The 27,743-nt window shown below is 38.7% G+C and overlaps 1 protein-coding gene across 1 annotated transcript in view; it reads right to left on the reverse strand.

Annotated features, from left to right (window-relative positions):
* Positions 1–1,005: 1,005 nt before the first annotated feature.
* Positions 1,006–27,743, reverse strand: part of LOC128657192 (zinc finger protein 432-like) — a 219,487-nt gene continuing 192,749 nt past the window's right edge. Inside the window, exon 15 of the mRNA XM_053711443.1 lies at positions 1,006–2,341. Within this exon, the coding sequence (XP_053567418.1) occupies positions 1,221–2,341 (1,121 nt within the window). The 3' untranslated portion in view covers positions 1,006–1,220. The remainder of the gene's footprint in view (positions 2,342–27,743) is intronic.

Genomic DNA, 27,743 nt, shown 5'->3' on the forward strand with positions numbered 1-27,743 from the left:
ATATATATATATATATATATATATATATATATATATGTACAAGCAAAGTGCACTCCAGATTCAAACTGACAGCCGCTTCGGGTGCTAGCAAAATTAGGATATATCAAAGAACAGGAAGCACTCCAGAAGACTTTCAAATAATGTCACCTTTAATTAGTGAACGTTTTCGGGCAATAAACTACCCGTCCTCAAACTTACTTACTTGTACCTTGTAAGTTTGAGGACGGGTAGTTTATTGCCCGAAAACGTTCACTAATTAAAGGTGACATTATTTGAAAGTCTTCTGGAGTGCTTCCTGTTCTTTGATATATTTATATATATATATATATATATATATATATATTATGATAGAAAAGAGAAAATCAATACATATAAGTCTGTGCACAGATAAGATCTTTACATATATTGTAAGTTCTTAATAGTCCAAATGGTGAATTGGAAAACAGAATAAATGGTAATTGGTTTTCGTCTTACCAGAAATTACCCCCAATCATATGAGATAATGTTTGTACTCGAAAGCCAGTGGGGGAAGTTTCTACCAACAAGTTTGGAGTGTCCTATAACATCCATCTGACTTTGGAAGTGACCTAGGATAAAAATCCCGGGAATCACAGACCTAAGGACCAATACAGGGTGAAAACAGAGGAGTGTCCCCACCGACTTTCGAGTACAAACATTACCTCATATGATTGGGGTAATCTCTGGTAAGAAGAAAACCATTTACCATTTATTCTGTTTTACAATTCACCATTTGGACTATTAAGAACTTACAATATATGTAAAGATCTTAACTGTGCGCAAACTATAGGTATTGTTTTTCTCTTTTATATCATAATCTTTAACAGTGCTAAGGGTACACTGTATCAATCACACGCAGCATGATTAGAAACACACCAATACCATCTATTTATTGGGATATTCGCCCCTATCACCTGTATAAATACCTAGGGCGGATATAAAGTAATATTATACCAATAAGCTTTTTTACATATTGGCCAACAAGTATTGAAGTTTTTAGCGCTGGTAATCCACCTTTAATTACACACACATATATATATTGTTATATTACGGCACAATACATCTTATGCAACTAGGGGGACTATACTAAACCAGACATGTTAATGTAGGGGTTCATCCCGTTCAAGACATGACAATGCTTTCTCTCCCATATGAATTTTCGAATGCGTTTTAAGTTGTAACTTCTGAGCAAAACTTTTCCCTCATTCAAAACACGGAAAAACTTTCTCTGCTGTATGAAGTTTTTGATGAGTAACAAAATTTCCTTTGCTGTTAAAACACTTTCCACATTCAGAACATGAAAATGCTTTCTCTCCTGTATGAGTTTTCTGATGTGTAGCAAGATTTGACTTCCAAGCAAAACATTTTCCACATTCAGAACATGAAAATTCTTTCTCTCCTGTATGAGTTTTCTGATGTGTAGTAAGATTTGACTTCCAAGCAAAACATTTTCCACATTCAGAACATGAAAAATCTTTCTCTCCTGTATGAGTTTTATGATGTGTAGTAAGATTTGACTTCGAAGCAAAACATTTTCCACATTCAGAACATGAAAATTCTTTCTCTTTTGTATGAATTTTCTGATGTCTAATAAGAGTTGATTTCTTAATAAAACACTTCCCACATTCAGAACATGAAAATGCTTTCTCCCCTGTATGAGTTTTCTGATGTGTAGTAAGATTTGACTTCCAAGCAAAACACTTCCCACATTTAGAACATGCAAATTCTTTCTCTCCTGTGTGAATTTTCTGATGTGTAATAAGAGTTGATTTCTTAGTAAACCACTTCCCACATTCAGAACATGCAAATGCTTTCTCTCCTGTATGAGTTTTCTGATGTGTAATAAGATTTGACTTCTCAGTAAAACACTTCTTACATTCAGAACATGAAAACCCTCTCTCTCCTGTATGAACTTTCTGATGTCTAATAAGAGTCGATTTCTCAGTAAAATACTTCCCACACTCAGAACATGAAAATGCTTTCTCTCCTGTATGAATTTTCTGATGTTTAATACGATTTGATTTCTGAGTAAAACACTTCCCACATTCAGAACATGCAAATGCTTTCTCTCCTGTATGAATTTTCTGATGTGTAATAAGAGTTGATTTCAAAGCAAAACATTTCCCACATTCAGAACACGAAAATGCTTTCTCTCCTGTATGAATTTTCTGGTGCGTAATAAGAGTTGATTTCCAAGCAAAACAATTCCCATATTCAGGGCATAAATTTCCCATTTTGCTTCTTTGATTCTGAACAAGATTGAAACAAGTATCTGTATTTTCACCATGGCTAGGACTAGGATTACTGCAAGTTGTAAATTCACCTGTTGATAAGAAATACAATGGGTTTAATGTTAGTTATTAATGATATAATTATTATGTTTTGAGGACATTTCAATTTTTATGAATGAGTTTCTACCACAAGAATAAGGGACAGGCTATGACCTCCTATACCTTTCCTTAGCATCATGCTAATGCTTAAGGAAGGTTTACTAGACATTAAGGAATATTTTTTTATTTATTTTATAGCAAACATTAAAAGAATCAAGTAACAAAGATCCAAATATTTTACAGATGTAGCAAAACACATAAGAATCACGTATACAAAATTTCTAACAAAATATTTAATATTAGCAACTAAGAAATAAAACACCTTTCATCTGCTGCTATCTTAGCTTTTCTAAATGTATTTAAAATATAATGTTGTGTTTATTTAGAACCTTTAAATAGCTACTCCAGCATGACAAAAACATTTCAAGTTTATATAAAAGTGATGATAAACATATCCCTTTTTAAAAAGAGCCTGAATTTTAATATTTTAGATGGAATTTCATTCATCAGTTGTAATGAGGATGCCCTATAACTTACTTTTTAATGTAGATATAAAATTCAAATACCCCACGCATGGCTGCACACTTCAAAAGTCAATTTCCTGTAAGCTAACAGTTTGAATGGTTGTCCATTCAGCACTCTAGCTACATCAAAAGTGGCATATGAGGAGAGCACTGATAGGACAATAATTCAAACTGTAAGCTTATAGAAAAAATTACTTTTGATGTGGGTGGCGGAGTGTGGGGTATTTAAATGTTATATCTGTATTAAAATGTAAGTTTCAGTGCATCTTCATTACAACTGATGAATTAAACGCCATTTAAAATATCACTAACATTCCAGATCACATTTTAAAAAGGGGAGAGTTTCCTTTCACTTTAAATATCATTTAGCAAATATTTTCACTAACTTAAATTACAAAAGATCGGCCTTCTTTTAGCTATTGAAAACTTAAAATATGTTTATCTTGTTTATAAAATAGATTTTATACACTAATTCTCTGTTTACCAAATTTTAAGACTTCAAATATTTTCTGTAATATTAACATCATAACGCAATATCGACTTTAAAAAGTATTACAATTTAGACCAAAATTAAAAACTATTTGAATAATACCAGCTATAAGCGTAGATTACAAGTAGAGCACTAATTATAGCATGGGGTACAATATCACTGGACCATGCTAAAACAAGTGCACAAATTAATACTACAAGTCCACGGTAAAACAGATTTAACAGAGAAGGTTTAGTGCAGCCAACACATCTTTAGAATGTCCTCTAATTTTAATGAAGATTGCAACTGTGAATATCATTTATATTACAAGTTTAAAGTTATAAAATAGCACTAGAAGAATTAGCACAACATGAGACCTTAAGTAAAAACTAAGGTTTAAAATAAAAAAAAAGTAAAATAAAGTGTTACACATATATAAACATTTTAAATAAAAAATGGTTAATATTAAAAAAGGTTTTAAAAGGCTTTAAAAGAGATGGTATAGGACAATGACTGGGAAGGCCTCAAAGTTGTGTATGTGTATATATATATATATATATATATATATATATATATATATATATATATATATACACACACACACACACACACACACACAACACATAAGAAATTAAGAGGATAATGATCTTATCTCACTTACAGTCGTTAGTTAACTCTTTGGTTGCCCAGAACATCGCACAACAGTGACACAAACCCTGCTTGCCCTAACCCAAATGGACAATGAAGAATTCAAATAACAGCTGTAAACTACACACACAGCTGTGGTTTAATCCTTTAATTTTCTGGAATACAAAAAGCAATAAACTGACCTTTAATTCTGAGTCAGTGACAAATGCTACAAGAGATGGAAGAAAGAAGAGAGTATATCTGCTAGGAGACAAAGAGCGCTCTTGGATTTGACTGTGTCTGGGTAAGTTGCTGCTGATGGGCTTATTATATTGTCTTTTTCATATCTATTGTTCTAAGTCTGTGAGTGTTTGTCATAAGAAAGCTGTGTGCTGTATTATGAATAGTTAGCCGGGTGGCGTAACAGACTAATCATATTCATTGTGTGCTTGGGATACTTCCATCAAGTGTTCTTGCAAATAGATAAGTTTCTAGCAAAACTGCTGCCATATAGTGCTCCAGAAACGTGAAGGCTCCTAAGCTTATGTCCCTGCTTTTTAACAAAAGATACCAAGAAAATGAAGAAAAATTGATAATAGATTTAAATTATTAAGATTATTTAAATCATATTCTCTATCTTTAAAAGTAAAAGGAAGATAGTTCAACCTTTACAAATCTAAAATACTTACAAAAAAAGCTAACGTTGACCTTAAATTAATCCCATTTAAAGGTGACCCATTTAACACAAGCAATCACACATCCCTGAATTCTGTTTCAAGACATAAATGTATCCAAACCATTTTTAAATGAATCTAAAACATTGGCATCCACTACCTCCTTTTATTAATGAGTTCCACATTTTGTTTGCTCTTACACTGAATAAACGTTTTGGTTGCAGGAAATTAAATCTCCTTTCTTTCAGCCTTAAATTGTGACCTCTGGTCAAAAACAATTTTCTTGGAATAAACAGGGCTTCTGCAATCTCTGTATAAGAGCCTTTAATATATTTATATAAAGTAATCATGTAGAGAAAACAGACCCAGTTTAGCTAACCTCTCCTTATAGCTTAAAATCTCCATTCCCCTTATTAGCTTTGTGGTCCTTCTCCTAACTTTTTTAAGGTCTGCAATGTCTTTTTTGAGATTGGTCCCCAGAACTGCACTCCATACCTAAGGTGAGGTCTTACCAGGGATTTATATAGTGACATAATTATGCTTTCCTCCCTTGAATCAATGTATCTTTTAATATATGCTAGTATCTTATTAGCCTTAGAAGCCGCTGCCCTCCATTGTGCACCCATCTTTAGCTTGTTATGTATTACTACTCTCAAATTCCTTTCCTTCTCTGTTTGGCTAAGTCTAGTCCCATTTATATAATACATTGCCTGCTTATTTGTACTTCCAAAATGTAGAACCTTGCATTTTCCCATATTAAATCTCATTTTCCATTTACCTGACCATACTTCTAATTTTTGCAGATCCCCTTGTAATGCTAGTTCATCCTGCTTTGACCTACTGACCTAACACATCTTTGTACCATCTGCAGACATGCTGCTATTTAATCCTTGCTCCAAGTCAATAATAAAAATATTAAAAAAAACAGGGCCCAGTACTGATCCCCGGGGGACTCCACTGATTACCTTTGTCCAATCTGAATATGATCCATTTACTATTACTCATTGCTCCCTGTCTTTTATCCAGTTATTTTATCCATAAGCTAATATTTTCAGTTATACCCAGTCCCTTAAAGGGACAGTCTACACCAGAATTTTTATTTAAAAAAGTTTTAAAAGATAGATAATCCCTTTATTACCCATTTCCCAGTTTTGCATAACCAACGCAGTTATAATAATATACTTTTAACCTCTGTGATTATCTTGTATCTAAGCCACTGCAAACTGCCCCTTTTTTCAGTTCTTTTGACAGACTTGCAGTCTAGCCAATCAGTGCCTGCTCCCAGATTACTTCACGTGCACGAGCACAGTATTATCTATATAAAATATATGAACTAACACCCTCTAATGGTGAAAAAACTGTTAAAATTCAATCTGAAAGAGGTGGGCTTCAAGGTCTAAGAAATTAGCATATGAACCTCCTAGGTTAGGCTTTCAACTAAGAATACCAAGAGAACAAAGCAAAATTTCTGATAAAAGTAAATTGGAAAATTGTTTAAAATTACATGCTCTATCTGAATCATGAAAGTTTATTTTGGCCTAGAATGTCCCTTTAAAGTGAATGTCAATGTGAATTTTAAGGGTAATTGGTCTCCATGAAAGGCTTTCCCCTTTCTTTTTTACAATATCTAGGATTTGTAGTTGCTCTTCCTAATGCCAATTTCTTGTTCTTTTCTTTAACATATTCTGTTGAAACATATACAGTTTTAGCACGGTAGATTGGTAGAGTACAGTCAACCTGTGTAGGAGGGAGGGCGAGGTTGAAGGTACTCTCCCTTCGTTTCTTTTTTTTTTTATTTTTGTTGTTGGTTCTCTTATACAGGAGAAGCAGATTCTGTTATTATGTTCTAACATGGTTCTTGCATAGACTGTTAATGTTTGTAAATTCTTATGTTCTTATTTTTGTTTTTGCCATGTCGACTCAACTTGCTTACCTGCATGCATCATCTCATAAGAAACAACTATATCTGCAACGCCTATGGGCAATCATAGAGAATGAAGAGACAGCGGATCTGGGGGGAGGGCCCCCCACCGGTAAAATCGTGAGTAATGACTTGTAACCTTCGACTGATATCACACAATGTCAGAGGCCTAAATACAGACTTAAAGCGCAGAACAGCACTTAGTCAATATACTAGTCTAAAAGCTAACATTATATTCCTGCAAGAGACACTTCACCAAGGAGGTCATACCTAAATATTGGGCCAGAGGCTATACACAACATTTTCACTCAATAACTGACAAAAAAAAAAGGGGAGTGTCAATACTGATACACCAATCGGTAGGTTTTGTAGTAGAAGAGACAATTAGGGACCCGGAGGGTAGGTTTCTTATACTTAAAGGGAGACAACATGATAAGCAGTTAGTATTTTGTAATGTATACGCACCAAACGAAACACAAGCATCCTTCTTTTCTAATGTTTCTCACCTACTGACTCAGTGGTCGCACTCCCGGATGATTTTAGGGGGTGACTTTAATGTGTCAATGTACGCTCACCAAAACAAAGATAAAAACCCACTATCCCAAAAACAATTGAGACATAATTCTACAATTAAAAAAATAAAAGAGATGTTCTTCTCTCATAATATGTTAGACTCCTGGGACACTCTATATGGGAGAACGCAAGACTATACATACTATTCGTCGGCGCACAAATCCTACTCAAAACTAGATTATGTCTATATCAGCCAAACTCTGATTCCAGACCTAGCATCCTCTAAGATCCACGCATGTGCTTGGTCGGACCACTCCATAGTCCAAATAGATATCAAACAGACATTCCACACTAGTGCGACGCGATCTTGGAACTTTGACCCGTACGTTCTCCAGAGCCCCAAGACGCGTGAATCTATCTCTAAAGCACTGTCAGAATATTGGGGCCTGAATGTAGGGACCACTTCCAACCCTATAAATATTTGGGCAGCACATAAACCCTTCATTAGAGGCCTACTAATCAAGGAAAAAACAGCCTTGACTAAAACAACAAGACTTCAAACAGATACTCTACAAAAACAAATAGATGAACATACTAGGTCACATCAACGAAATCTATCACCCGCCATATTCACACAATTACAGGCCAAACGACTAGAATTAGCTACAATTATGAACAAGACCTCTGCGAGAGCAGCACATAGATTAAAATCACAATATTTTTTATACTCAAATAAACCGGACAAGTATCTGGCCCATAAGCTCAGAGAGAGGACTAAATCTTTTGCCATACCCTATTTACAGACAACTGATGGCTCTTGCACCTCAAACCCCCAAGAGATAGCCAACACTTTTGCACAATACTACGCCCATCTTTATGATGAGGAAAAAGTAACGCACAATGATCAGACGAACCGACTCAGGGCTAAATTTTTAGATGACGCTAAACTCATACCCTTAGATAAAGAGGCCGGAGAGGAGCTCAATGCAGAGATAACGACTCGGGAGGTCCTTAACGCCATAAAAGAGCTTAAACCAGGAAAAGCAGCAGGCCCAGACGGCTTCCCAGGTGAATACTATCAACTCTATAAAACAATTTTGGTCCCACATGTAGTCTCATTGTGCAATGATATTTTACAAGGTAATGAAGTTCCACGCGAAATATTACAGGCCAAAATAGTAGTCATACCCAAACCAGGTAGAAACCCAAAGCTATGCCAAAGCTATAGACCCATTTCCCTAATTAATCAGGATATAAAAATTTTCACCAAAATTCTAGCCAATAGACTCAAAGTACATCTACCATCACTAATCCACCCCGATCAGGTGGGCTTTATTTTAGATAGAGAAGCCCCAGACAACACAAGACGAACGATCTCCTTAATTGAATACCTCAGCAAATCGAAAAAGCCTTCTCTGGTCCTTTCTTTGGACGCAGAGAAGGCGTTTGATAGAATAGACTGGGATTACATGCTAGAGGTCTTGAATAGATTTGGTTTCCATGGGTCGTTTGTTCAGGCTATCAAAGGCATCTATTCATGCCCCACAGCTACTGTTAGGGCGGCAGGATATCAGTCAAAATTAATAGATATCTTGAATGGTACTCGACAAGGCTGCCCGCTTTCGCCACTTTTATTTGCGCTTTGCATAGAGCCATTAGCAGCGATGATTCGGTTGACCCCAGATATACACGGAGTTTTACTTAAAGGGCAGGAATTTAACGTGTCATTGTTTGCGGATGACGTCCTTCTTACAATGACTAAACCACTTATATCCCTCCCAAATCTTTATCGGGTATTGCAGGACTATTCTGATGTTTCGGGATATAGGGTTAATTTAGAAAAATGTGAAGCTATCCCTATCGCCCTTCCCAATCACACTAAAAAACTGATTGAAACAAACTTTGAATTTACATGGACTACAGAGTCGATCAAATATTTAGGGATTAAGATCTCACATAATATAGAAGACCTATATAGACTGAATTATATCCCCTTATATAAAATAATAAGGAAAGATATAAATACATGGAAAAAGGGCGGATTTTCATGGTATGGCCGATTAACGGCAATTAAAATGAACATCCTTCCGAGGCTTCTATACCTCTTTCGGGCCCTCCCAATTAAAGTACCCTTGACTGATCTTAGCAAACTACAAACTGACTTGGTGGGCTTCCTGAGAGGCAACAAAAAAGCTAGAATACCATCTCAGATCCTACAGCAACACAGATAGTTAGGAGGGGTGGGAACACCAAACTTAATACACTATTACCAAGCAGCAAGACTGGCGCAAACTACTTTATTGAGCAAGAAACCAAAAGACCTGGTGTGGGTGCAGGTGGAGACGCTCATGACAGATTACAAAACCCCAGAGGAGATACTCTGGGACTTCTCTAGACACCCCTTCAGGGGAATGTCGGCCTCAAAGCTTACGATGGAGATGATGCAAACCTGGGTTTCGCTCTCCAAATCCCTAAACCTAATCCCTCAGGACTCGGTAGTGCGACCAATAAAGTCCATTTTAAATCCAGACTTTCACACACATTTGGGGAAGTGGGAAAACAAAGGACTATATAGGGTAGCAGACTTTCTACATAATAACAAATTAGCTACTTATCAACAAATACAAGAGAAAATTAGCCCAGAGAAACTACATTGGTTTTTATACCTACAAGTGACCTCAGCTATCACCAAACTCAGGACACATAGCTCAAGGAAACCGTTAACAACGCTTGAGCATTTCTGCAACACATCCAAACGTCACAAAAAACAAATCTCGGCTATATACTTAGCAATACAGGAAGCTAAAATCACATCTAAATCCCCTTTGATGGAGAAATGGGAAAGGGATCTACAGAAAGTTTACTCTAAGGAAGAATGGGAAATAATGCTATATACAGCTAGTAAAGGATTAATTAGTGCAGACTTCAGAGAAAACTGTATTAAAACATCTTTCAGATGGTATCTGACCCCCATAGTCACATCCCATTATACTCAGAGAGGTAACAAACTTTGCTACAGAGGTTGTGCGGAAACAGGGACATATATCCACATGTGGTGGGAATGCCCACAGGTCAAACAAATATGGTTTAAACTCTCTGAGTTACTTAGCGAAGTATTATCTGAAACTATCTCTTTAACACCGTCACAAGCATTGTTAAACGAACACATAAAGCCTTTTAATGCACCTATCAATACGTTCATACGTACACTATGCACGGCCACTAGGATTTGCTTAGCAAGATATTGGAAATCAGGAGCACCCTCATGGGGGGAGGTGATGGACAAGATTCAAGCTACATATAAAATGTTGGAAACGATAGCCCACATTAAAAATAACTATGAACAATTCTTAAAAATATGGAACTTCTGGATCCTGTCAGGACATTAGATGCATAGGGGGCGGGAGCATGTAACTTTGACATTAGGATAGGTTGACCACAGACAGGGTTTGCAGGGCGACCCACAAAGCTGCTCAGGTGACTGAGATTTGACTTCTGCTTAGAAACTGGTGGGGGCCCTTTCCCCGGATCTGCTGCAAGGGAAAAGAGGCGACAGGCAAGTTGTTGGTAATTTAATTTTATGTTGGTTTATGTTTGGTTTTTGAGGGGTTGGGGGGAGGGGGAAGGGGGGGGAATGCATATAAAGTAAATATGTTGGGTGCGGAGAAGGGAGAAGAGAGAAATTGTCTGATTTGTTTTCTATTGTTGTTCCCTTTGCTGCATTCTTAAAAACTTAGATATATAGTTAGCTACTCAACAACACAGGACTGAAGATTTTTGCCACAATAGCTCTATAAGATTACTTTCATGTGCTAATGGACCTTTAGATAACTTCTCCATAGCCGATCAATGTGTGATGGACTAAAGCTTCTGTTAAGGGGATGGTGGAGGGGATTCGTTTTGTACTATATGAACAATGTGACCTGTATTTGTTGTACTTACTGCAATAAAAATTATTTCAACTAAAGTGAATGTCAAGTTTGACGAATGTGTGCCCGGTTTTTAAAAATCCTATTAAAAACAGGGGCACTTTCATTCATCAAACTTTACATTTCACTCGTTTTGTTAAAAACATAATTTATGTAAGAATTTACCTGATAAATTCATTTCTTTCATATTGGCAAGAGTCCATGAGCTAGTGACGTATGGGATATACAATCCTACCAGGAGGGGCAAAGTTTCCCAAACCTCAAAATGCCTATAAATACACCCATCACCACACCCACAATTCAGTTTTAACGAATAGCCAAGTAGTGGGGTGATAAAGACAGGAGTAAAAAGCATCAACAAAGAAGTTTGGAAATAATTGTGCTTTATACAAAAAAATCATACCCACCATAAAAAGGGTGGGCCTCGTGGATTCTTGCCAATATGAAAGAAATTAATTTATCAGGTAAATTCTTACATAAAACATAATTTATGTAAGAAATTACCTGATAAATTCATTTATTTCATATTGGCAATAGTCCATGAGCTAGTGACGTATGGGATATACAATCCTACCAGGAGGGGCAAAGTTTCCCAAACCTCAAAATGCCTATAAATACACACCTCACCACACCCACAATTCAGTTTTAACGAATAGCCAAGTAGTGGGGTGAAAAAGAAAGGAGTAAAAAGCATCAACAAAGGAATCTGGAAATAAATGTGCTTTATACAAAAAAATCATAACCACCATAAAAAAGGGTGGTCCTCATGGACTCTTGCCAATATGAAAGAAATTAATTTATCAGGTAAGTTCTTACATAAATTATGTTTTCTTTCATGTAATTGGCAAGATTCCATGAGCTAGTGACTGCCTGAAGAACCTGTCTACCAAAAACTGCTTCCGAAGAAGCAAATACATCAAAACGGTAGAATTTAGTAAACATATGCAAAGAGGACCAAGTTGCCGCTTTGCAAATCTGATCAACTGAAGCTTCATTCTTAAAAGCCCACAAAGTGGAGACTGATCTAGTAGAATGAGCTGTAATTCTCTGAGGCGGGACCTGACCCGACTCCAAATAAACTTGATGAATCAAAAGTTTCAACCAAGAAGCCAAGGAAATAGCAGAAGCCTTCTGACCTTTCCTAGGACAAGAAAATAAAACAAATAGACTGGAAGTCTTCCTGAAATCTTTAGTAGCTTCCACATAATATTTCAAAGCTCTTACCACATCCAAAGAATGTAAGGATCTTTCCAAAGAATTCTTAGGATTAGGACACAAGGAAGGGACAACAATTTCTCTACTAATGTTGTTAGAATTCACAACCTTAGGTAAAAATTGAAAAGAAGTCCGCAAAACTGCCTTATCCTGATGAAAAATCAGAAAAGGCGACTCACAAGAAAGAGAAGATAACTCAGAAACTCTTCTAGCAGAAGAGATGGCCAAAAGGAACAACACTTTCCAAGAAAGTAGTTTAATGTCCAAAGAATGCATAGGTTCAAATGGAGGAGGCTGTGAAGCATTCAGAACCAAATTAAGATTCCAAGGAGGAGAAATTTATTTAATAACAGGCTTAATACGAACTAAAGCCTGTACAAAACAGTGTATATCAGGAAGTATAGCAATCTTTCTGTGAAATAAAACAGAAAGAGCGGAGATTTGTCCTTTCAAGGAACTTGCGGACAAACCCTTATCCAAACCATCCTGAAGAAACTGTAAAATTCTAGGAATTCTAAAAGAATGCCAGGAGAATTTATGAGAAGAACACCATGAAATGTAAGTCTTCCAAACTCTATAATAAATCTTTCTAGAGACAGATTTACGACCTTGTAACATAGTATTAATCACTGAGTCAGAGAAACCTCTATGACTTAGTACTAAGCATTCAATTTCCATACCTTCAAATTTAATGATTTGAGATCCTGATGGAAAAACGGATCTTGAGATAGTAGGTCTTGACGTAACTGAAGTGGCCAAGGAGGGCAACTGGACATCCGAACCAGATCCGCACGCCAAAACCTGTGTGGCCATGCTGGAGCCACGAGCAACACATATGATTGTTCCATGATGATTTTGGAGATCACTCTTGGAAGGAGAACTAGAGGCGGGAAAATGTAAGCAGGTTGATAACACCAAGGAAGTGTCAGCGCATCCACTGCTTCCGCCTGAACATCCCTGGACAGGTATCTGGGAAGTTACTTGTTTAGATGAGAGGCCATGAGATCTATTTCTGGAAGACCCCACATCTGAACAATCTGAGAAAACACATCTGTCTGGAGAGACTACTCCCCTGGATGTAAAGTCTGGCGGCTGAGATAATCCGCCTCCCAATTGTCTACACCTGGGATATGTACCGCAGAGATTTGACAGGAGCTGGATTCCGCCCAAGTAAGTATCCAAGATACTTCTTTCATAGCTTGAGGACTGAGTCCCACCCTGATGATTGACATATGCCACTGTTGTGATATTGTCTGTCTGAAAACAAATGAACGGATCTCTCTTTAACAAAGGCCAAAACGGAAGAGCTCTGAGAATTGCACGGAGTTCTAAAATATTTATTGGTAATCTCGCCTCTTGAGATTTCCAAACCCCTTGTGCTGTCAGAGATCTTCAAACAGCTCCCCAACCTGAAAGACTTGCATCTGTTGTGATCACAGTCCAGGTTGGCCGAACAAAAGAAGCCCCTTGAACTAAACAATGGTGATCTATCCACCATGTCAGAGAGTGTCGTACATTGGGATTTAAGGATATTAATTGTGATATCTTTGTATAATCCCTGCACCATTGACTCAGCATACAAAGCTGTATAGGTCTCATGTGAAAACGAGCAAAGGGGATTGCGTCCGATGCTGCAGTCATGAGACCTAAAACTTCCTTGCACAAAGCCACTGAAGGGAATGACTGAGACTGAAGGTGCCGGCAGGCTGCAACCAATTTTAAACGTCTCTTGTCTGTTAGAGACAGAGTCATGGACACTGAATCTATCTGGAAACCTAAAAAGGTGACCCTTGTCTGAGGAATCAAACTTTTTGGTAAATTGATCCTCCAACCATGTTTCCAAAGAAACAACACTAGTTGATTTGTGTGAGATTCTGCAGTACGTAAAGACTGAGCTAGTACCAAGATATCGTCCAAATAAGGAAACACCGCAATACCCTGTTCTCTGATTACAGAGTAGGGCACCCAGAACCTTCGAAAAGATTCTTGGAGCTGTTGCTAGGCCAAATGGAAGAGCAACAAATTGGTAATGCTTGTTTAGAAAAGAGAATTTCAGAAACTGATAATGTTCTGGATGAATCGGAATATGAAGGTATGCATCCTGCAAGTCTATTGTGGACATATAATGTCCTCGCTGAACAAAAGGCAGAATAGTCCTTATAGTCACCATCTTGAAAGTTGGTACTCTTACATAACGATTCAAAATTTTCAGATCCAGAACTGGTCTGAATAAATTTTCCTTCTTTGGGACAATGAATAGATTTGAATAAAACCCCAAACCTTGTTCCTGAAGAGGAACTGGCATAATTACCCATGAAGACTTCAGGTCTGAAACACACTTCAGGAAAGCCTGAGCTTTTACTGGATTTGCTGGGATACGCAAGAGAAAAATTCTCACAGGAGGTCTTACTCTGAATCCTATTCGATACCCTTGAGAGACAATGCTCTGAATCCATTGATTTTGGACAGATTTTATCCAAATATCCTTGAAAAACCTTAATCTGCCCCCTACCAGCTGAGCTGGAATGAGGGCCGCACCTTCATGCGGACTTAGGGGCTGACTTTGGTTTCCTAAATGGCTTGGATTTATTCCAATTTGAGGAAGGCTTCCAATTGGAAGCAGATTCCTTTTGGGGAGGATTAAGTTTTTGTTCCTTATTCTGACGAAAGGAACGAAAACAGTTAGAAGCCTTAGATTTACCCTTAGGTTTTTTATCCTGAGGCAGAAAAACTCACTTTCCCCCAGTGACAGTTGAAATAATATAATCCAACTGAGAACCAAATAAATTATTACCTTGGAAAGAAAGAGATAGTAATCTAGATTTAGATGTCATATCAGAATTCCAAGATTTAAGCCACAAAGCACTTCTAGCTAATATAGCTAAAGACATGGATCTAACATCAATTTTGATAATATCAAAAATGGCATCACAAATAAAATGATTAGCATATTGCAGTAAGCGAATGATGCTAGATAAGTCAGAATCCAATTCCTGTTGCGCTAAATTCTCCAACCAGAAAGTTGATGCAGCCGCAACATCAGCCAAAGAAATTGCAGGTCTAAGAAGATGACCTGAATATAAATAGGCCTTCCTTAGATACGATTCAAGCTTCCTATCTAAAGGATCCTTAAAGGAAGTACTATCTTCCATAGGAATAGTGGTACGTTTAGCAAGAGTAGAAAACATAATTTATGCTTACCTGATAAATTCCTTTCTTCTGTAGTGTGATCAGTCCACGGGTCATCATTACTTCTGGGATATTACTCCTCCCCAACAGGAAGTGCAAGAGGATTCACCGAGCAGAGCTGCATATAGCTCCTCCCCTCTACGTCACTCCCAGTCATTCGACCAAGGACCAACGAGAAAGGAAAAGCCAAGGGTGAAGTGGTGACTGGAGTATAAATTAAAAAATATTTACCTACCTTAAAAACAGGGCGGGCCGTGGACTGATCACACTACAGAAGAAAGGAATTTATCAGGTAAGCATAAATTATGTTTTCTTCTGTTAAGTGTGATCAGTCCACGGGTCATCATTACTTCTGGGATACCAATACCAAAGCAAAAGTACACGGATGACGGGAGGGATAGGCAGGCTCTTTATACAGAAGGAACCACTGCCTGAAGAACCTTTCTCCCAAAAATAGCCTCCGATGAAGCAAAAGTGTCAAATTTGTAAAATTTGGAAAAAGTATGAAGCGAAGACCAAGTTGCAGCCTTGCAAATCTGTTCAACAGAGGCCTCATTCTTGAAGGCCCAAGTGGAAGCCACAGCTCTAGTAGAATGAGCTGTAATTCTTTCAGGAGGCTGCTGTCCAGCAGTCTCATAAGCTAAACGAATTATGCTACGAAGCCAAAAAGAAAGAGAGGTAGCGGAAGCTTTTTGACCTCTCCTCTGCCCAGAGTAAATGACAAACAGAGAAGACGTTTGTCGAAATTCCTTAGTTGCCTGTAAGTAAAATTTTAGAGCACGGACTACATCCAGGTTGTGCAGTAGACGTTCCTTCTTTGAAGAAGGATTTGGGCATAAAGAAGGAACAACAATCTCTTGATTGATATTCCTGTTAGTAACTACCTTAGGTAAGAACCCAGGTTTAGTACGCAGGACTACCTTATCCGAATGAAAAATCAAATAAGGAGAATCACAATGTAAGGCTGATAATTCAGAGACTCTTCGAGCCGAGGAAATAGCCATTAAAAATAGAACTTTCCAAGATAACAACTTTATATCAATGGAATGAAGGGGTTCAAACGGAACGCCCTGAAAAACATTAAGAACAAGGTTTAGACTCCATGGTGGAGCAACAGTTTTAAACACAGGCTTAATCCTGGTCAAAGCCTGACAAAAAGCCTGGACGTCAGGAACTTCTGACAGACGTTTGTGTAACAGAATGGACAGAGCTGAGATCTGTCCCTTTAATGAACTAGCAGATAAACCCTTTTCTAAACCTTCTTGTAGAAAAGACAATATCCTAGGAATCCTAACCTTACTCCAAGAGTAACCTTTGGATTCACACCAATATAGGTATTTACGCCATATCTTATGGTAAATCTTTCTGGTAACAGGTTTCCTAGCCTGTATTAAGGTATCAATAACTGACTCAGAAAACCCACGTCTTGATAAAATCAAGCGTTCAATTTCCAAGCAGTCAGCTTCAGAGAAGTTAGATTTTGATGTTTGAAGGGACCCTGTATCAGAAGGTCCTGTTTCAGAGGTAGAGACCAAGGTGGACAGGATGACATGTCCACCAGGTCTGCATACCAAGTCCTGCGTGGCCACGCAGGTGCTATTAGAATCACTGATGCTCTCTCTTGTTTGATTCTGGCAATCAATCGCGGAAGCAACGGGAAGGGTGGAAACACGTAAGCCATCCTGAAGTCCCAAGGTGCTGTCAGAGCATCTATCAGGACTGCTCCTGGATCCCTGGATCTGGACCCGTAACGAGGAAGCTTGGCGTTCTGTCGAGACGCCATGAGATCTATCTCTGGTTTGCCCCAACGTCGAAGTATTTGGGCAAAGACCTCCGGATGAAGTTCCCACTCCCCCGGATGAAAAGTCTGACGACTTAAGAAATCCGCCTCCCAGTTCTCCACTCCCGGGATGTGGATTGCTGACAGGTGGCAAGAGTGAGACTCTGCCCAGAGAATTATCTTTGATACTTCCATCATAGCTAGGGAGCTTCTTGTCCCTCCCTGATGGTTGATGTAAGCTACAGTCGTGATGTTGTCCGACTGAAACCTGATGAACCCCCGAGTTGTCAACTGGGGCCAAGCCAGGAGGGCATTGAGAACTGCTCTCAATTCCAGAATGTTTATTGGCAGGAGACTCTCCTCCTGACTCCATTGTCCCTGAGCCTTCAGAGAATTCCAGACGGCACCCCAACCTAGAAGGCTGGCGTCTGTTACAATTGTCCAGTCTGGTCTGCTGAATGGCATCCCCCTGGACAGATGTGGCCGAGAAAGCCACCATAGAAGAGAATTTCTGGTCTCTTGATCCAGATTCAGAGAAGGGGATAAGTCTGAGTAATCCCCATTCCACTGACTTAGCATGCACAGTTGCAGTGGTCTGAGGTGTAAGCGTGCAAAGGGTACTATGTCCATTGCCGCTACCATTAAGCCGATTCCCTCCATGCATTGAGCCACTGACGGGTGTTGAATGGAATGAAGGGTGCGGCAAGCACTTTGAAGTCTTGTTAGCCTGTCCTCTGTCAGGTAAATCTTCATTTCTACAGAATCTATAAGAGTCCCCAGGAAGGGAACTCTTGTGAGTGGAACGAGTGAACTTTTCTTTTCGTTCACCTTCCATCCATGTGAACTTAGAAATGCCAGCACTAACTCTGTATGAGACTTGGCAGTTTGAAAGCTTGAAGCTTGTATCAGAATGTCGTCTAGGTATGGAGCTACCGAGATTCCCCGCGGTCTTAGTACCGCCAGAAGAGCACCCAGAACCTTTGTGAAGATTCTTGGAGCTGTAGCCAATCCGAATGGAAGAGCCACAAACTGGTAATGCCTGTCTAGGAAGGCAAACCTTAGGTACCGATAATGATCTTTGTGAATCGGTATGTGAAGGTAAGTATCTTTTAAATCTACAGTGGTCATGTACTGACCCTCTTGGATCATAGGTAAAATTGTCCGAATAGTCTCCATCTTGAACGATGGAACTCTTAGGAATTTGTTTAGGATCTTTAAGTCCAGGATTGGTCTGAAAGTTCCCTCTTTTTTGGGAACCACAAACAGATTTAAGTAAAACCCCTGTCCCTGTTCCGATCGTGGAACTGGATGGATTACTCCCATTAACAAGAGCTCTTGTACGCAGCGTAGAAACGCCTCTTTCTTTGTCTGGATTGTTGACAATCTTGACAGATGAAATCTCTCTCTTGGAGGAGAGTATTTGAAGTCCAGAAGGTATCCCTGAGATATTATCTCTAGCGCCCAGGGATCCTGAACATCTCTTGCCCAAGCCTGGGCGAAGAGAGAAAGTCTGCCCCCCACTAGATCCGATCCCGGATCGGGGGCCCTCAATTCATGCTGTCTTAGGGGCAGCAGCAGGTTTCCTAGTCTGCTTGCCCTTGTTCCAGGACTGGTTAGGTTTCCAGCCTTGTCTGTAGCGAGCAACAGCTCCTTCCTGTTTTGGTGCAGAGGAAGTTGATGCTGCTCCAGCTTTGAAATTACGAAAGGAACGAAAATTAGACTGTCTAGTCTTGGCTTTGGCCTTGTCCTGAGGCAGGGCATGGCCTTTACCTCCTGTAATGTCAGCGATAATCTCTTTCAACCCGGGCCCGAATAAGGTCTGCCCTTTGAAAGGTATATTAAGCAATTTAGACTTAGAAGTAACATCAGCTGACCAGGATTTTAGCCACAGCGCCCTGCGTGCCTGAATGGCGAATCCTGAATTCTTCGCCGTAAGTTTAGTAAGATGTACTACGGCCTCCGAAATGAATGAATTAGCTAGTTTAAGGACTCTAAGCCTGTCCGTAATGTCGTCCAGAGTAGCTGAACCAATGTTCTCTTCCAGAGACTCAATCCAGAATGCCGCTGCAGCCGTGATCGGCGCAATGCATGCAAGGGGTTGCAATATAAAACCTTGTTGAACAAACATTTTCTTAAGGTAACCCTCTAACTTTTTATCCATTGGATCTGAAAAAGCACAGCTATCCTCCACCGGGATAGTGGTACGCTTAGCTAAGGTAGAAACTGCTCCCTCCACCTTAGGGACCGTTTGCCATAAGTCCCTTGTGGTGGCGTCTATTGGAAACATTTTTCTAAATATCGGAGGGGGTGAGAACGGCACACCGGGTCTATCCCACTCCTTAGTAACAATTTCAGTAAGTCTCTTAGGTATAGGAAAAACCTCAGTACTCGTCGGTACCGCAAAATATTTATCCAACCTACACATTTTCTCTGGTATTGCAACTGTGTTACAATCATTCAGAGCCGCTAACACCTCCCCTAGTAATACACGGAGGTTTTCCAGTTTAAATTTAAAATTTGAAATATCTGAATCCAGTCTGTTTGGATCAGAACCGTCACCCACAGAATGAAGTTCTCCGTCCTCATGTTCTGCCACCTGTGACGCAGTGTCTGACATGGCCCTAATATTATCAGCGCACTCTGTTCTCACCCCAGAGTGATCACGCTTACCTCTTAGTTCTGGTAATTTAGCCAAAACCTCAGTCATAACAGTAGCCATATCCTGTAATGTGATTTGTAATGGCCGCCCAGATGTACTCGGCGCTACAATATCACGCACCTCCCTCTGAGCGGGAGATGTAGGTACTGACACGTGAGGCGAGTTAGTCGGCATAACTCTCCCCTCGTTGTTTGGTGAAATTTGTTCAATTTGTACAGATTGACTTTTATTTAAAGTAGCATCAATACAGTTAGTACATAAATTTCTATTGGGCTCCACTTTGGCATTGCAACAAATGACACAGGTATCATCCTCTGAATCAGACATGTTTAACACACTAGCAAATAAACTTGCAACTTGGAAATACAATTCAATTAGAATAATATTAAAACGTACTGTGCCTTTAAGAAGCACAGAAGATCTATGACAGTTGAAAATTAATACATTGAAACAGTTATAGCCTCAATCCTTGTAAACAACACAACTTTAGCAAAGGTTTAATCCCATTAGCAAAGATAACAAATTCTGAAAGCAGGAAACAAATTACAGAATAAACGTTTTTTATCTCAGTCAAACTATAATTCTCACAGCTCTGCTGAGAGAAATTACCTCCCTCAAAATAAGTTTTGAAGACCCCTGAGCTCTGTAGAGATGAACCGGATCATGCAGGGAATACAATGAGTTGCTGACTGAAATATTTGATGCAGTAAAAGCGCCAAAAAAAACGGCCCCTCCCCCTCACACACAGCAGTGAGGGAGAACAGAAACTGTCAGAAAAACAGATTAAGCAACTGCCAAGTGGAAAAATAGTGCCCAAACATTTATTCACTCAGTACCTCAGTAAATGAAAACGATTTTACATTCCAGCAAAAACGTTAAACATAATCTCTAGTTATTAAACAGCTTTATGTATTTCTTACAGTGTAATTCTAGTGAAGTACCATTCCCCAGAATACTGAAGTAAAGTATACATACATGACATTATATCGGTATGGCAGGATTTTCTCATCAATTCCATTGTCAGAAAATAAAAACTGCTACATACCTCTATGCAGATTCATCTGCCCGCTGTCCCCTGATCTGAAGTTTACCTCTCCTCAGATGGCCGAGAAACAGCAATATGATCTTAACTACTCCGGCTAAAATCATAACAAAAACTCTGGTAGATTCTTCTTCAAACTCTGCCAGAGAGATAATAACACACTCCGGTGCTATTTTAAAATAACAAACTTTTGATTGAAGATATAAAACTAAGTATAATCACCATAGTCCTCTCACACATCCTATCTAGTCGTTGGGTGCAAGAGAATGACTGGGAGTGACGTAGAGGGGAGGAGCTATATGCAGCTCTGCTGGGTGAATCCTCTTGCACTTCCTGTTGGGGAGGAGTAATATCCCAGAAGTAATGATGACCCGTGGACTGATCACACTTAACAGAAGAAATAGCCCCATCAACTTTGGGGATTTTTTCCCAAAACTCTATAGATTTTGCTGGTAAAGGATACAATTTTTTAAACCTTGAAGAAGAAATAAAATAAGTACCTGGCTTATTCCATTCCTTAGAAATCATATCAGAAATAGCCTCAGGAATAGGAAAAACCCCTGGAGAAACCACAGGAGGTTTAAAAACAGCATTTAAACGTTTATTAGACTGAACGTCAAGAGGACTGGTTACCTCAATATCCAAAGTAATTAACACTTCTTTTAATAATGAACGCATATACTCTATTTTAAATAAATAAGTAGATTTGTCAGTGTCAATATCTGAGGAAGGATCTTCTGTATCAGATAGATCCTCATCAGAAGAGGATAAATTATTATGTTGGTCATTTGAAATTTCATCAACTAAATGAGAAGTTTTAAAAGACCTTTTACGTTTATTAGAAGGTGGAAATGCAGACAAAGCCTTCAAGATAGAATCAGAAACAAATTCTTTAAAATTTACAGGTATATCATGCACATTAGAAGTTGAAGGAACTGCAACTGGCAATGTACTATTACTGATGGATACACTATCTGCATGTAAACGTTTATCATGACAACTATTACAAATGACATTCAGTGAAATAATTTCAACAATTTTACAACAAATGCACTTAGCTTTGGTAGAACCGATGTCAGGCAGCAATGTTCCAGCAGAAACTTCTGAGGCACGATCAGATTGAGACATCTTGCAAAATGTAAGAGAAAAAAACAACATATAAAGCAAAATTATCTATTTCCTTATATGACAGTTTCAGGAATGGGGAAAAAAATGCAAATAGCATAGGCCTCTGATAGAGAAAAAAGCAAGAGGCAAACATCAATGGGGTATTGTATGACGCCGGAAATGACGAAGCTGCATCATAGACCTATTTTTCCACGCCAAAAATATTTTCGCGCCAAGAATGACGCAATAAAGTTTAGCATTTGACGCACCCGCGGGCCTAATGCTGCCCGCAATTTGCAAGAAGTAGTCAATTGAAAAAAAGACTAAACCCCAGGTAAGAAAAAAAATTCTTTAAAAAGAAGTTAATATTTCCCAAATATGAAACTGACAGTCTGCAGAAGGAAATACATGAACCCGACTCAAGGCAAATATAAGTACAATACATATATTTAGAACTTTATATAAATGCATAAAGTGCCAAACCATAGCTGAGGTGTCTTAAGAAATAAAAAACATACTTACCAAAAAGACACCCATCCACATATAGCAGATAGCCAAACCAGTACTGAAACAGTTATCAGTAGAGGTAATGGTAAAATTGAGAGTATATCGTCGATTTGAAAAGGGAGGTAGGAGATGAATCTCTACGACCGATAACAGAGAACCTATGAAATAGACCCCCGTTAGGGAAATCATCGTATTCAATAAGTGATACTCCCTTCACGTCCCTCTGACATTCGCTGTACTCTGAGAGGAATCGGGCTTCAACAATGCTGAGAAGCGCATATCAACGTAGAAATCTTAGCACAAACTTACTTCACCACCTCCATAGGAGGCAAAGTTTGTAAAACTGAATTGTGGGTGTGGTGAGGGGTGTATTTATAGGCATTTTGAGGTTTGGGAAACTTTGCCCCTCCTGGTAGGATTGTATATCCCATATGACACTAGTTCATGGACTCTTGCCAATTACATGAAAGAAATCAATTGTGATATCCTTGTATAATCCCTGCACCATTGGTTCAGCATACAAAGCTGGAGAGGTCTCATATGAAACCGAGCAAAGGGGATTGCATCCGATGCTGCAGTCATAAGACCTAAAACTTCCATGCACATAGCTACTGAAGGGAATAACTGAGACTGAAGGCTCCGACAGGCTGCAACCAATTTTAAACATCTCTTGTCTGTTAGAGACAAAGTCATGGACACTGAATCTATCTGGAAATCTAAAAAGGTTACCCTTGTCTGAGGAATCAAAGAACTTTTTGGTAAATTGATCCTCCAACCATGTCTTTGAAGAAACAACACTAGTTGATCCGTGTGAGATTCTGCAGAACGTAAAGACTGAGCAAGTACCAAGATATCGTCCAAATAAAGAAACGCCGCAATATCCCGCTCTCTTATTACAGAGAGTAGGGCACCGAGAACCTTCGAAAAGATTCTTGGAGCTAGCGCTAGGCCAAAAGGAAGAGCAACAAATTGGTAATGCTTGTCTAGAAAAGAGAATCTCAGGAACTGATAGTGATCCGGATAATTCGGAATATGAAGATATGCATCCTGTAAGTCTATTGTGGACATATAATGCCCTTGTTTAACAAAAGGCAGAATAGTCCATATAGTAACCATTTTGAAAGTTGGTACTCTTACATAACGATTCAAAATCTTTTGATCCAGAACTGGTCTGAATTAATTTTCTTTCTTTGGGACAATGAATAGATTTGAATAAAACTCCAGACCCTGTTCCTGAAACGGAACTCGCATTACCCCTGATAACTCCAGGTCTAAAACACACTTCAGGAAAGCCTGAGCCTTTCCTGGGTTCACTGGAATGTGTGAGAGAAAAAAATCTTCTAACAGACGGTCTTACTCTGAAACCTATTCTGTACCCCTGAGAGACAATACTCTGAATCCAATGATTTTGGACTGAATTGATCCAAACATCTTTCAAAAATTTTAATCTGCCCCCTACCAGCTGAGCTGGAATGAGGGCCGCACCCTCATGCGGACTTGGGGGCTAGCTTTGATCTTTTAAATGGCTTGGATTTATTCTAATTTGGGGAAGGCTTCCAATTGGAAACAGATACCTTTGGGGAAGTATTAGATTTCTGTTCCCTATTATGTTGAAAGGAACGAAAATGGTTAAAAGCTTTAGATTTACCCGTAGGTCTTTTATCCTGAGGCAAAAAGACTCCCTTCCCCCCAGTGACAGTTGAAATTATTGAATCCAACTGAAAACCAAATAATGTATTACCTTGGAAAGAAAGAGATAGCAATCTGGACTTAGAAGTCATATCAGCATTCCAAGATTTAAGCCATAAAGCTCTTCTAGCTAAAATAGCTAAAGACATATCTAACATAAATTTTGATGATATCAAAAATGGCATTACAAATGAAATTATTAGAATTTTGAATCAATTTAACAATGCTAGACAAATCATGATCCGATACTTGTTGCGCTAAAGTTTCCAACCAAAAAGTTGAAGCAGCTGCAACATCAGCCAAAGAAATTGCAGGCCTAAGAAGATGACCTGACTATAAATAAGCCTTCCTTAGATAAGATTCAAGTTTTCTATTTAAAGGATCTTTAAAAGTACTATCTTCCGTAGGAATAGTAGTACGTTTAGCAAGAGTACAGATAGCCCCATCAACTTTGGGGATCTTTTCCCAAAACTTCAATCTAACAGTTGGCAAAGGATACAATTTTTCAAACCTTGAAGAAGGAAAAAAAGAAGTACCAGGCCTATTCCATTCCTTAGAAATCATATCTGAAATAGCATCAGGAACTGGAAAAACATCTGGAATAACCACAGGAGGTTTATAAACAGAATTTAAACGTTTACTAGTTTTAATATCAAGAGGACTAGTTTTCTCCATATCTAATGTAATCAGCACTTTTTTTTAATAAAGAACAAATATACTTCATTTTAAATAAATAAGAGGATTTGTCAGTGTCAATATCTGAGGCAGGATCTTCTGAATCAGATAGATCCTCATCAGAGAAAGATAAATCAGTTTGTTGCCGGTCATTTGAAATGTCATCAACTCTTTGACTCCTGGTAGGATTGTATATCCCATACGTCACTAGCTCATGGACTCTTGCCAATTACATGAAAGAAAACATAATTTATGTAAGAACTTACCTGATAAATTCATTTCTTTCATATTAGCAAGAGTCCATGAGCTAGTGACGTATGGGATATACATTCCTACCAGGAGGGGCAAAGTTTCCCAAACCTCAAAATGCCTATAAATACACTCTAGAAATATGGAATAAAAAGCGCAGAGTAAAAACACCAAACTCCTGATATACCTAAAAAGTCCCTGATATAGGCATGTACAAAACAGATAAAAAACATAATTTATGTAAGAACTTACCTGATAAATTCATTTCTTTCATATTAACAAGAGTCCATGAGCTAGTGACGTATGGGATATACATTCCTACCAGGAGGGGCAAAGTTTCCCAAACCTTAAAATGCCTATAAATACACCCCTCACCACACCCACAAATCAGTTTAACGAATAGCCAAGAAGTGGGGTGATAAGAAAAAAAGTGCGAAGCATATAAAATAAGGAATTGGAATAATTGTGCTTTATACAAAAAAATCATAACCACCACAAAAAAGGGTGGGCCTCATGGACTCTTGTTAATATGAAAGAAATGAATTTATCAGGTAAGTTCTTACATAAATTATGTTTTCTTTCATGTAATTAACAAGAGTCCATGAGCTAGTGACGTATGGGATAATGACTACCCAAGATGTGGATCTTTCCACACAAGAGTCACTAGAGAGGGAGGGATAAAATAAAGACAGCCAATTCCTGCTGAAAATAATCCACACCCAAAATAAAGTTTAACAAAAAACATAAGCAGAAGATTCAAACTGAAACCGCTGCCTGAAGAACTTTTCTACCAAAAACTGCTTCAGAAGAAGAAAATACATCAAAATGGTAGAATTTAGTAAAAGTATGCAAAGAGGACCAAGTTGCTGCTTTGCAGATCTGGTCAACCGAAGCTTCATTCCTAAACGCCCAGGAAGTAGATACTGACCTAGTAGAATGAGCTGTAATTCTCTGAGGCGGAATTTTACCCGACTCAACATAGGCAAGATGAATTAAAGATTTCAACCAAGATGCCAAAGAAATGGCAGAAGCTTTCTGGCCTTTCCTAGAACCGGAAAAGATAACAAATAGACTAGAAGTCTTACGGAAAGATTTCGTAGCTTCAACATAATATTTCAAAGCTCTAACAACATCCAAAGAATGCAATGATTTCTCCTTAGAATTCTTAGGATTAGGACATAATGAAGGAACCACAATTTCTCTACTAATGTTGTTGGAATTCACAACTTTAGGTAAAAATTCAAAAGAAGTTCGCAACACCGCCTTATCCTGATGAAAAATCAGAAAAGGAGACTCACACGAAAGAGCAGATAATTCAGAAACTCTTCTAGCAGAAGAGATGGCCAAAAGGAACAAAACTTTCCAAGAAAGTAATTTAATGTCCAATGAATGCATAGGTTCAAACGGAGGAGCTTGAAGAGCTCCCAGAACCAAATTCAAACTCCAAGGAGGAGAAATTGACTTAATGACAGGTTTTATACGAACCAAAGCTTGTACAAAACAATGAATATCAGGAAGAATAGCAATTTTTCTGTGAAAAAGAACAGAAAGAGCGGAGATTTGTCCTTTCAAAGAACTTGCGGACAAACCCTTATCTAAACCATCCTGAAGAAAAATTCTCGGTATTCTAAAAGAATGCCAAGAAAAATGATGAGAAAGACACCAAGAAATATAAGTCTTCCAGACTCTATAATATATCTCTCGAGATACAGATTTACGAGCCTGTAACATAGTATTAATCACGGAGTCAGAGAAACCTCTATGACCAAGAATCAAGCGTTCAATCTCCATACCTTTAAATTTAAGGATTTCAGATCCGGATGGAAAAAAGGACCTTGTGACAGAAGGTCTGGTCTTAACGGAAGAGTCCATGGTTGGCAAGATGCCATCCGGACAAGATCCGCTTACCAAAACCTGTGAGGCCATGCCGGAGCTATTAGCAGAACAAACGAGCATTCCCTCAGAATCTTGGAGATTACTCTTGGAAGAAGAACTAGAGGCGGAAAGATATAGGCAGGATGATACTTCCAAGGAAGTGATAATGCATCCACTGCCTCCGCCTGAGGATCCCGGGATCTGGACAGATACCTGGGAAGTTTCTTGTTTAGATGAGAGGCCATCAGATCTATCTCTGGGAGCCCCCACATTTGAACAATCTGAAGAAATACCTCTGGGTGAAGAGACCATTCGCCCGGATGCAACGTTTGGCGACTGAGATAATCCGCTTCCCAATTGTCTACACCTGGGATATGAACCGCAGAGATTAGACAGGAGCTGGATTCCGCCCAAACCAAAATTCGAGATACTTCTTTCATAGCCAGAGGACTGTGAGTCCCTCCTTGATGATTGATGTATGCCACAGTTGTGACATTGTCTGTCTGAAAACAAATGAACGATTCTCTCTTCAGAAGAGGCCAAAACTGAAGAGCTCTGAAAACTGCACGGAGTTCCAAGATATTGATCGGTAATCTCACCTCCTGAGATTCCCAAACTCCTTGTGCCGTCAGAGACCCCCACACAGCTCCCCAACCTGTGAGACTTGCATCTGTTGAAATTACAGTCCAGGTCGGAAGAACAAAAGAAGCCCCCTGAATTAAACGAAGGTGATCTGTCCACCACGTTAGAG

The sequence above is a fragment of the Bombina bombina genome, chromosome 4 (assembly GCF_027579735.1).
Source record: "Bombina bombina isolate aBomBom1 chromosome 4, aBomBom1.pri, whole genome shotgun sequence".
NCBI lineage: Eukaryota > Metazoa > Chordata > Amphibia > Anura > Bombinatoridae > Bombina > Bombina bombina.